General features: G+C 36.5%; 1 protein-coding gene across 3 annotated transcripts in view; it reads right to left on the reverse strand.

Annotated features, from left to right (window-relative positions):
- The window catches only part of LOC139946229 (ELAV-like protein 1-B), a 79,419-nt gene that overhangs the window by 44,753 nt on the left and 21,560 nt on the right, over window positions 1-13,106 (reverse strand). For 2 of the 3 annotated variants that reach the window (XM_071943849.1, XM_071943848.1), the window contains exons 3-5: window positions 8,113-8,216; window positions 5,513-5,672; window positions 4,270-4,519 (exon numbers count right to left, since the gene is read on the reverse strand). In XM_071943849.1, coding sequence (XP_071799950.1) covers window positions 4,270-4,519; window positions 5,513-5,672; window positions 8,113-8,216 — 514 coding nt within the window. Of the gene's footprint in view, window positions 1-1,865; window positions 1,929-4,269; window positions 4,520-5,512; window positions 5,673-8,112; window positions 8,217-13,106 lie in introns of all 3 variants that reach the window. The other variant, XM_071943847.1, reaches the window with a different exon arrangement.

The raw sequence follows: 13,106 nt of genomic DNA on the forward strand, positions 1-13,106 counted from the left end.
GCTACAAGATGGCCAGTGTTCATAACAAAATACTATGGAGACTCCAGATGACGCAACCATAATAATAATAATAAAAGTAATTAAGTAGTATTAATATTCTATACTATAAACCACTTGTGGAATTGGCGAGGTAAATTAAAGTGATTTGGGGTTGAACATAATTTAATAAAAGTGTGGTACAACTACCAATTGAAAAAAACCCAAACATGGTCACCCATGAAGAAAATTATTATACAAAATATAACCTATCAAGGTGTTGTTTAAAAGTGTTGACATAAAAAGGAGGGGGTATTAAAAAATATTAATTTTGTTCTAGTTTTTAAATTTTGTGTCACTTCAAGGGACAGTAAAACCTCTGGAAAAAAATGGAGGAAAAAATATAATTTTGTAAAAAACTGGGGAACTACAAATGAAATGATAAAACTGCATGAACTCCAAGTTAAGTGTATTTAAGATCTGAAATTCCCAGACACTTTAAAAGTTTCTAGCTTAAGTAAAACCAAAGAAGGCTAGTTATATGATTGTTTCCCTGAGATCTAAACCATTGTGAAGTCATCTTGCCTACTCTACTCCACTTCTCTCTCAAAACAAAATCACTGCAAATTCTCAACTTCAAGGCAAAAATAACTTAATGTTAATCATAGAATACATTTCTTTCTAACAGTATTTGTTAATGTTACCAAGTCTTTCTCAAAGTTTTTCTTCTGGACAACTTCAGATTTGTTAAAAGAAAATAATCATTTTCAAATGCATCGTTTTATAAACTTCCACCAAATGAACAAAAGTGAGTGTCACCACAGTTTGAAATTAAACTTTGAACAGACTTGTTGCCATAGGAACAAGATGTCACCACAAACAATAATAATGAGGCTGTACATTTTGTAGAGTGGATATCAACGAAAATCAACAGAAACTAAAAAGTTAAGCAAACCACCACCTTTTAAATCAGAGAGAAAACAAACAAGATGAGTCATTCAGTAATAATGCACACAAGTAAAAAATAAAGAACGAAAGAGTCTAAAAACGACAACTTCAGAACAGAACTGCAAAATGGAAATAAAAACCTTTTTTGTGAGTATCAACAGAAAATGAAAGAAAGACAAATTGAAAATCAACAGGGTGTTGATATCCACCAACATTATGAAAATTGACCAGGGGAGGGACTCGGAAAAATAATTATAACTCAAATAAAAAACCACAGTCCACATATCCTTTCACCTACAATTAAAGTAAAAATAATTGGTGCAAGTCTTAACATATCAAACAGATGCATGAATATTAAATGACAAACAGGTCAGGGTGTCCAATTCGAAAGAATGCACCAGGTTTTTTATTTAATTGAAACTTTTGTGTGTAACTCGTCAAAAATCATAATAAAATATGCACTGTCATACAGTTAGTAACACAAAATGTGATGATCTCTTTGGAAGAAATGAGCAATGGCTAGTACGTTTTAGAGTTTGAGCACACTGTTCCTGCTGGTGTGTGAAAATATATCGTAACTTTCACTTTTGTTTTCTCATTTTGCTTCCACATGTGTGCATCAAAGGAAAACATTGGAGAACTTTTCTTGTCTGGAAACTCTCAATTCGGCCAAAGAAATCATCACTTTTGCAAAGGGTAGTCATCCCAACACTGGACGAGTTAGAGTAAAAAATAAATAAAGGTACTGTAACAATAGCCCTGAAAACCAACTCAAAAAAAAAAAAAAAAAAAAAAAAAAAGCGCCACGAACTATCAAACAAATGTCTGGTGAATAACAAACGTGTTACGGAAGCTTTAGAAATCGACATGCAGTATTGAACACCTAGTAATATGTGGCTATAAACTGGTGTTTGGTTTGGATTTTGGTTTGGGGTACTCACATGCTGTTTTTGGGCAATATCTTGCCAAGAAGTCCTTGCATCTTGTCGCTTAAGTGTTGCCACCTACACAGAACATTCACATGGGGAGATTTTCAGATACGAACTTCATTCATGTCCAATTGATCGATTCAATCAATCAATCAACCAATCAAGCAAGCAGCTCACTATATCATGTGTCATGTGATCAATCAGCCAGGTAGGTGAAAGGATACAGCAAACTGGGCTCTTGGAAATAGACTGCAAGGGTTATGCTCAAGACTCCCGAACCCCCTTCCCCACATTTTGTTCCCCCTTTTTTCCCCTTTAATAAAAAAAAATTCTTTCAGGTTGAGCAACAGGTTCACCCATTTGAATTTAGAAACTAAGTCATGCAATAACTATTTCCATTTCTTTTTTGAGTGGAACTTTGTACATTTTTTTTTTTTTTTTCATTTTTTTTTCTTCAGTTCAAACCAATGCAGTTCTCAGCTACTTTTATCTCTACCGTGAGACAATCTTCTTTAAAAAAGTCCCTGACTATCCAAAATTTGAAGTCTTGGATTTACATCAAAATTGTACAAATGAACAGAGTTCCTCTCGTATAACATTTATAAAGTGGGCCGGCCTGTGTAATTGCTGAGATAAAACAACATTTAAAAATTATTGCAGAACGTCCTGTAAAAGAAATAATATATTTGAACACCGTAGCTGCAGCAAGGTAGCTAAGTTGACCTTCAAACTCCTAGCCAGAGATGCATTTGAAATCTACTTTCAATAAAGCATCAGCCAGCACAAAATTTAAACAAAATTACCAGTAAAGTCAGTATTTTCTTAGAAACTTGGTACGCCTCATTTCTCAAATTTGTATCCTTTGATGTACCAGAAAATGTTTCAAATTTCTTTGTGGTCAAAAATAATTGTGAAATAAGGCTCCACCAGTTTCCATAATAAAACTGAAGTTACTGAAGGTAGAAACCTGTAAAATATCAAACCTGCTTTCAATTTTATGATACAGAGATCACAATCAGATCTTCAAATCATTTAAATTTACTCGGACCACAAGATAAAAACAAACAAAATACTAGAGCTGGGTTTCTTTAAAGAAGATAAAGACCTGGTTAAGTTGTTGATACAGAAAGTAACTTTTTCTTGAATTCAAACCAAAAAGAATGGGTATTGGACTACAAAGAAGCCAAAACACAATTTCACTGTTGCTTGGATAGTTACTAAAGCGAAAACATTTATCAGTGAATCTTTGTTTTCTTTTGGGAGGGGGGGGGGGGGGGTGGTGGGGAAGGAAAGGGGACAGGGTTGAGGTTGTGGTATATAAGAAACCCAGCTCAGTGACAGTAAGCCTAAATACACAAATCTTAAATTTTCAGTCATTTGATTTATCTTTTCAAATAGTTTGTTTGTGACAATCTATGAATATAGTACATTTAATTTGCGTTCTTATTTTTAACCAAATAAACATGTATTTTGCTCAAAATGGTAAGACCTGCTTGTTTTCACATGATCGTCAAAGTCTTTGAAATGGTACCTTTTTGTTTTGAATTTCAACAATGCTCTGCTGTAAGACTAAAATTAATCTTATAAATTCCCCCTCCCCTTGTTACAAATTGACTTTTACTTCACAGCAAAGTAAATCATTAATGGGTGAAGCCACCAGACACAGTTTAAGAGTTGGGTCTTACAAACCAATGTTCAAAACACAAGCGTAGACACACTGTACACAAACCATTACATCAACTGTAGGCAGATGGCACATACATAAACCAAACATCTATGTACACCCTTAATGAGTGAATTTATGTGCCGTTTCTACCAGCAAGCCAGTCGCTATTTAAAAGCTCGCAACAACCAAGGTGACACAAGCCGTAATGTTCACTGCTTGCCAAGTCGCCATTCTTAATTCCCGACCCGGTAATTTTGCATAATACTAGTAAATAGGAGCCTGTTTGACTACCTGCCCTGAACACAAATAAAATAGATCACTGTTAAGTGCTCAATTAAGACACCATTATGCAGGTTGGACACTCTACTCTATGGCATAATGTTCCATATACCATTTTCAAAAACATTACGGCAGAAACGACCACATTAGCACATCTAAATGTCAGTGGACATTTAAGGTGTTTGTGTTTTAAGCGGGAATAAAATCAGGTTCTAAAACAAATCCAGTCACAGATATAAATGTAGCACTCATAGTATACAAGACACAATTCAAGACAGGCTTCTCTGAAATACTGAAGCCAGGTCGATGCCATGTTGTCGTCTATCAGGCGACTTCATCGTCAAAATATTTAAAATGTAAAAAAGACGGATGTTGTGTACCACACTCTCCTTCAACATTCATTCACAGATATTTCATGATACAATCAACCACACTCCCACATCAACACACACGTACACATTAAAGGCTTACCTGAAGCATGGTGGCATATGACGCATTGGTCCCACTGATCCGATTGGCACGACACGGCGCTGTGGCGACATACATGTCATGTAGGCCTGCTGCAGGACCTTGTGGAAGTTCTGGCTGGGGTTGTTGGCGAATTTTACAATCAAGGGGTCCGTGCCGGCGTCTGGAATTTTATCATGAAGAGCTTCGATGGCTCTTTCTGCTTCCACACGTTTATCATAACGAACAAATCCAACACCGCGTGAGCGACCAGCTACAAAAACAAACAATGTGTACAAATTTGTTAGATTAGGGGACTTTAAGCAACCAATTCAAATCAAGCACTAATGTATGATCAATTAGGTAAGGGATGTTTTGGACACAATATAAAAAATATGTGAAGCAGTTAACAAAACAAAAAATTAATCCAAAATGTGTCTCTTTTTATGCGTCACATGCACAACAAACAAAATATCCTAAAACACTAGGTTGGTGACTCCTGTTGTTTGGAGATGAAATCTGAACCTTCGGGGTTTAAGAGACTTTCTTTATCACCACAAATAAAAACTAGAGGTTTCAAGACAATACAGAGCTACAAGGTATGTCTTTCAATTTAAAATCAATTTGTTTTCAATTTAAAATCAATTTGTATTCGCTCTCGGACTTTCTTTATCACCACAAATAGAAAACTAGAGGTTTCAAGACAATACAGAGCTACAAGGTATGTCTTTCTTCCCATTAGGGACCATAGTGAACAGAAATGGCTTGTTCTAAAATGAGCATCGCAGCCACAAACAGCCGCAAGTGTTATAGTCAACCAACAAGGCCATGTCCTGAATCTTTATTTTCTAATGTTTTTGCATAATCTCAGAGCTGGAAATTCTCCCTAATTCCACAGAAAGTAGATGCAAATATTGGGAGCCCCTCTGAGATCTACATGTGAGTAACAGAAAAATATTATTCTTTTTCCCCATACATTTTCCTAGCATTTGAACCAACAACCTCAAGATTAATGTGCTGATGTCATAAGTAAATAAGTTGCCTTGAGATTCTGTCCCCCGTATGGGAAATTATAAAAGGCTGGATGAGGACGATTTCAAAAGAGGGCGCTGTCTCATGCCACACAGACACTCTGTCATCTTCAAATTATTTAAAATGTACCCAGTCAGTTTCCCTTGTGGTTTATTAATTGATAGTTATAAAATCACACAAAATAAGACACTACAAATAAAAGTGAAAATAGCATAAGATGATTTGATGAGCTTACATGTGTTTGAGTCCTGGTCATAGAGAAGTCTGGAAGTGATGATGTGGCCGTAAGGACTGAAGAGTTTATCAAGATCCTCTTGTTTGTAACTCTTAGGGATACCACTGATGTAAAGGTTAGCATCTTTAATGGCTTGACTGCTTGGTCTAGCATATGACACCTTGAAGAAAAAAAAAATACAAAGAGAAAGCAGAATTAACTTTTGCTTGAAGAGTTTCTAAGATTTCAATTCTGACTGAGAGATAGCTAAAGAGCTCTCATTGGGTGAATTGATAAAGAGTCACTAAAAAAAAAACACGGGGCCTTGATCTCACAAAGCACTAAGATTCATCTTAAGATGAGTTCTCAAAATTGCCACAGTGATTTGTATTGCGACATCAAACTTTTCTTAGCAACTAAGATTGATGCACAATTACGATCAATCTCAGCCGTTTGTGAAATTGGCCCATGGAAATATATTCTAACACAGAAAGAAACTTGCCTAGCAGAAAGCAGAAACAGACTACAATATTGCCAGAGATGGGTGCCCTGATATATATTGCCTAAAATCAGACATTTTATTTAAACATGGGCCAGACTATTTCACCTCCCAGCCTCACTTTGGTTACATTGACTTGATTGGGAAAAACAAGATGATTATACCACAATGAAGGTACAGTGACTTGGCTCTCATGGAAAGCCCTTCACATCAGAAGGATTTCCAAACCCGAGCTACATTACGTGTAGGACTTTTAAAAATCAATTTGTTTTCGCTCACGATCAAACAATTGAAAAGTGCACCCGTTTGTATGCCATTGGTCTCCCTTTGACCTCAATGAGGGCGCTGTTTAAGATTGTGACATCATAGGCAAGAGGTGTTTTGGTTTACATTTTCAGTGATTTAAATGGGAAGTAGAGAAGTAGATTCTGAATCTTAAAAATGTCACTTCCCATTTTCTTTTCAATTTACTTGACATTTCTTGATATTACATTAAAGGTCGTATTGCTTTTTTTCTCTTCCATATTTGTCCATCACTTAACAGAGAATGATTGTTTTTTTTTTTCTTTTCGGGAACTTTCTGCAGAACAAGGGAGAGGTGCCAGCTCTGCATTATGAAGGTAAAACATGCCTTCATTCGGATAAATGCTTCAGATTGACAAATGACTCTCAAAATGACCAAGCCTCGAGTCTCTATTTCGAAGGGGCACAGATCTGGTAAGGGGCATGTCTATGAGGACTTTGCACAGGGCACCACAGCAAAGCACAGGGCACATGTTGTTGTTTTTTGGGAGATCTGAATTACTTTCGGACGGCGCGTTTCTAATGTCTGCCGGCTTAAATATTTTGTTGTCAGTAACTGGGAGACCATCTCATATCGGCACACTAACAAACATGACAAGCCTATTCCCAAGGGTGCAGTTACAGTAACATTTTCCACATTATTTCAAGAACTTAATTAACAATAATGAAACCGATCTGCGGCTGGCTGCATGGCTTGCAGTAATTTTGATAGTGCCCAGAGTAGATTTTCTCCACATCACTTCCTCATGTTTCCCATGGGCAGATAACCGTGAAATCTTTCCATTAGAACCTATCAAGTTAACGCAATAACATACACCCTCCCTGTAATCATCATAGACCTGATATGACAGAACTATCATGAAGCATTTCATGAAACCTGACCTGTGTGGGCAGCGGGTCGGCTCATTTCCCTCGCTCTATTTTGGTCCCGCTTTGATAACCTCTAAAGCGGGAACCCACATACACAAGAGTCGGAAACGACCCCTTCAACAAATTAGAGAAAGATCATCAGCATGTTATCAGTCATAATACTTGCACCAGAAGCCACCAAATCCTAGTGCCAATAACGCAACGACCAACGCAGCACTAAAAAACAACAACAGCACTGTTGAGTGAACCCCTACAGGGATTTAGCTAATGCATATAAGATGCGCTGCCAACTCGCTGTAGAGCTGAACCCTAGATCTTGACACGGCTCCCTTTTTTGGTAACGCTCTCTCCGTAGCTGGAAGACTTTGTCACTATGGGCCCCTGCACATGGCTTATACTATCAAGAATCTGTCTGCACTAGTCTTAAGCCAGCTTTCACTGTTAACACCAAGGTTGTGGAATCTCTGGATTTTAAGGGTACATTTTCTCCATACCAGACTTGCTTTCTGCACAGGCTGGTACCAGATCGTAATAAAGGTTGACCGAGGGTGTGACACATCCATCAACAGCCATGATATAGCAGTAGCTACAGAATACCAAATAATGTCTACCTTTTCAAAACTCTTTGTATTCTTACATTTTAGGTTCCTTAAAAGTATAGATTTTCCACACAGAAAATAGAAGAAAAAAACTCAGGCTAACAATATTTTGTTTGATATACTTTTTCAATAAAAAATGTCCGTTCAAAATCTGCAGAGGATATTTTAAGTATTTGATGCAATTTGTTGAGTAGTTCCCCAAAATTACAAATGACTGCTTAAATTATACACTAAAAAACTATAGAAAAATAAAACAATTTTCTGTTGTCAACATATACTACAATGAAAGAAAAACAAAAATTGGGAAAACTAGGGGGAAGAACTAAAATAAAAATAAAAAAGTGAAGTACCTTGATCATCTTGGAGGACAAACGGAGGCCGTTGAGCATGGTGAGAGCCTTAGCAGCATCCGCTGGCTTCATGTAGTTTACGAAACCATAGCCCAAACTTTGACCTGTGCATTAACCACATTAAACCAAACTTAAAAATCTACATCTAGTCAAAGTAAAATAAGTAAGAATAAGGAACAGAAAAGAGGAAACAAAAACAGTACATTACAAAAAGTGGTTTTGCAGGCATGCCAAGGTAATATATCACATACAAACTGTCTTTTCAGTTTGACTACTTTTGATGTAGTTTTAAAATTGTCAACTAATTGGCATGAGTGTATCCATTTGCATTAACAACAATAACAAATCACAGATTAAAATAAAATAATGCAATTCTTCAATGGTAAGGTGTTACTGGATTCAAATCAAATATATAAATATGCACTTACAAGATTAAATTCAACAATTTCTGTAACAACTGAGAATACAAGAAGTTGACACAAATGCATTTGTCCACAATTTAATTGTCAACAATGTTATTGCTGCCAACTTGTGTTACAATTGCAGCCAAGAATCACTGAATGAGTTAACTTTAATCTACACAATACAATACATCAGCGAATGTACATAACGTAGTGTATTGCAGTTAACAACAACAAAACATAATCAGTTAATTGCTGCAGGTTCATTGTACCATTGGCACTACATGTAATAAGCTCATTATCCCTCAATGGATTGGAAAAGTCTTAAAGGCGCTCTGCCAACAATATTCCTTCCTCGCTGAGATTGATAAACAATATTCACAGATATTGATGAGGAAGGCGACGGGGACCTCAAGCTATCATCGTTGAACCATGGTTTTTGTTGTATCACTTCATGGATCCCAACAAGGATGACATGTTTTGAAACATGTCTTCCAAGTTTAAAACTTAAAATTCGATAGCTTTGCTGGGCCCAATAGGGCTGCTTGCAGAAAATATCGCTTAACTGTTTTGGTTTTTTTTGCTTAGCAGAAATGAGTGGGATACCAGTTACAATTTGTAATTGAGTGACATGGCAGTTTAGTATCCTTATCCTTATTCAAGCTTAACAAATTTGTATGCTTTTAAGCAGCTCTAGAGTCTAGGTCAGTGACCCGAGACGACCCAGGGAGGCCAAGCCAACAACTGACCAGACACCCTGGTGTCATCCAAGTGACATATATCCAGACTCCCGCTACGTCCATCACGTCCAGCAGTTTCTTCAAAATGGTAAATTCACAAGGTTACAATTCTCATCCATTAACATGGGAGGCACCATGCTGGTCTCATTATAAACAAGAAGACATCTTAGACAAGTGTCTTAGGCCAGCAAGAAGAGTAGACTCTCGTCTCCTGCTGATTGAACTGATGGAAGGTAATTCTACACACTTTGTTTTTATATGATGAGGAGAGATGATGGATTTTTATCAACAGTCGACATCAATTATTGCAAATAATTTGCTCACCCATCCCTCAACAATTACGTATTTTGTTCATCACCTTTTGATCTCATAATCTCCAGATAAAAAAAGTTCCAGCCAGTTTGTTTTAAATAAAACCATAAATGTGAATGTCTCATTAAGTAATATGGAATTTTTCATAACATTACTCTAAATAATTTGGGGTTGAACAAAGACAAATTGACTAGAGCGGGATTTGAACCAATGACCCAATGAACCAATGAAATTATCAAGCTTGCACTCTATACCACTTGAGTTATCTACATGTAGCCCTGATTTTAAACTCTGAATTTCCTTATAAACTTATATCATTATTTCCTTCAAAGCTTGAACCTTAAGAAATGAAACATAAATTGAGCTCAGAGATTCCCATGTAAGGTCATAGCTTGGACAAGGAATGTCAGATATGTGTGTGTACCTTATCATTAAGAACATTTTGATTAACTCTTTAATTGTCTAAATATTGATGCAAGAATGTGATGTGAACAGATTTATCACATCAGAATCTCACTACCTTTTTAATTATTATCTTATGCAATCAATCTTCCCTAGAAATAGTTTAGTGCAGGTGTTGAAACTAAGTTGCAATTTTCATCATACAGGAGTGAGAGTCATTGCCGATAGACAAATAGGTCTGAAACATAGAGTTATATATAAGAACTAGAGGGCGCACGAGTGATGCTTTGTGCACAAACGCCACGGGACCGCAAGATGACAAGCGCGTCATTCTGCACGTGCGTTGAATATGAAATACACGTTCAAAGTTTTTTTTATTGAACGCTCACGCGGTGCTGTTTGTTCAGCTTACAAAATGGCCGCACAAACACACGCTGTGAGATAGCTGTTTTGTCAACTTAGAAAATGGCCGCCTGCTCGCATACCGGGGCGCGTATATAGGCCAGTGCGCGCTCTAGTTCTTATATATAACTCTATGGTCTGAAAATTGGATCCCAAATTGTGATGGCATGTCTACCTGTTGGTAACCCTTGGTGTTAAACAATTGCAACAAGCTTTGGGGTTTTATTTTATCCATGGTTTTTCTGTACACAAAAAAAGTCTTGATGTAAAATAAGTTGCATCCAAAGAATATAATAAAAGCTCAGGGCATTCAGGGTGTCTGGTGGTGAGAGGTCATAATGGCATAACCTCAAAATAAACCAGTTTCATTAATCAAATTGTATTGTTTTCTAAACCAAATCTTGACCCTTGGTGTTAAACAATTGCAACAAGCTTTGGGGTTTTAGTTTATCCATGGTTTTTCTGTACACAAAAAAAGTCTTGATGTAAAATAAGTTGCATCCAAAGAATATAATAAAAGCTCAGGGCATTCAGAGTGTCTGGGTGTGAGAGGTCATAATGGCATAACCTCAAAATAAACCAGTTTCATTGATCAAATTGTATTGTTTTCTAAACCAAATCTTGATTTCTAAAAAATGAGTTAATGGAATAGTCTGGTACCATTGATGTGCTGACCTACATTATAGTGATCTTAACTGTACCCCTAGGGACATAACACTAATGGCGGCTGCATGATAGAGGACTATCAAATGATCTTTCATACATTTCCACTTTCATCATATCAGTCGCTCAACTCCTACTGGCAGAATTTAACAAAATAATTATGTCTGCACGGAGACCACGAGCAGATATAGCCAAGACAACTCTTCCACTCAAAGATGTGATTTATATTTTTATTTTTCATTTGTTTAAATTTCCACAATCTATTTTTGTTTTAAGTTGGTTCTTGTGCAAATTGTCTTGGGAAAACTGAAAGTTGTTTTCCCTTGATTATACAAGTTTAAAATGAAAAGGGCATACAAATTATAAAGAAACCCAAGTCCCCAACAGTCAACCAACAAAATATTCTGGTGCAGAAAAATAAAAAGCTTTCTTTTTTCATATAAAAAAAAACACAATTTATAAAAACGTATACAAATTACATGAGTCCCCCAAAATCAACTGACAATAATTGTTAGGGCCCTAAAAATTAAAGCGGAAAATTAACCATTAAAAACGGTCAGGCATTTTGATTTAGAAAAAAGGTTACAACCAACAATGAATAATTAATTTAAAAAAAGTACCTTGATAATTTTTTTTAGAAATGGGTTGATGAGAAACTAACAATTTATTTTCTTTGGCCTCACCCAATGAAACATTATACAGTAAAGGCCCACATTGTGCACACGATCATTTCATTGTCTACTTAATTATTGTGTACTTTTGTACATGCCAAGTAAAACCCAGCAAACATTAGCACTAGATATTCATCAATCTAGATGGAAATGGAGCTATTTGCACAGGCTATGCAAATGAACAAATGTTTACTTTTTCAATAATTAAGAGAACCGGGTTCTAGCAAACTCATTAAGCGTTTTTAATAAATTAATAGACATGTTTTTTTTTTTTACAAAGACAAATTTTAAAATTCAAAACCACCATTTTCCACCCACATATTCACTTGATACCGAGACATCTAATATGAATATTTTCAAAGGGGTGGGGGTCATTTAATAAATTCATTGTCCCCAATTCAGCGAGTTAATGCACTTAAACGTAGATCAAAGATAATTTTAGCCTTCTCCCGTATCAAGACACTTCATGAATAATACAGTAGACTCCGAGTATTATACGTGATCCATAATGCCAATGGGACGGGGCCCAGACAGACTTGAGTAGAAATTCACACCCCATCCCAGCCATCAGCTAATGGATGTGGCACTGGTTTTATATTAAGAGCCAGATGGTGGGAGGGAGACAAAGACCACAATCTTGATCCATTGTCTTGCTCTAGCTTCCTGTTTCCTGCCATTATGGAAGCTGGGCCAAGGAGTTGCTTGGGTTCATACCCTAAGCTTCTCAACAATAACCCCACTCTCTGGACCCGTAAGCATCTCAGCTAAATTGCCTCTCACGAGTAGCGCTAAGGCTATAATTTTTCCTCATTGCGAGCGTGACAAAGTAATAAAGTCGGGCAGAGAGGTAGATCTGGACCATTTTACAGGGATTTGGTTTTGAGCAATACGCCACCATATACATGTGTGGTTCCAATCCCTGGCTCTATGTCAACACTAAAGCATCAACGCTGGGTGGTGTTAATAGCAAAAAGCCTTTAGTCAATATTGGGAAGAAGTCATGATTGAAGTAGGTATTGTCTAATCACTAATGGGTTTATCAATGAGGCTACATCCCAATCCCACTACAGGAATCCAAGCCTCAATCTCTATTGTACATTCTCTCAACCAATATAATATGTTAATGTGGTCAGCTATATTTATTTAAAGAAAATTAGCAAACCGCTGTGAAATTAAAACTAAGCTGTGTTTATAAAAAAAACGTAATTGTGCGAGGCAAATTTAATTTACTTCTTCTTAAAAGTGAACCTGCCACAATCAAAATTAACTGAAGCCACCCATTCTCAAGTCATTAAGCTTCAGCATAATTTTGACGTGGCATCCTCAGTCAAACCATACGCTAATATTTAATTTTAGAATATCCATGCACAAACTCACTGACAGTGACAGGTGAAAAGTGCACC

Source organism: Asterias amurensis, chromosome 13 (genome assembly GCF_032118995.1).
Source record: "Asterias amurensis chromosome 13, ASM3211899v1".
Classification (NCBI taxonomy): Eukaryota; Metazoa; Echinodermata; class Asteroidea; order Forcipulatida; family Asteriidae; genus Asterias; species Asterias amurensis.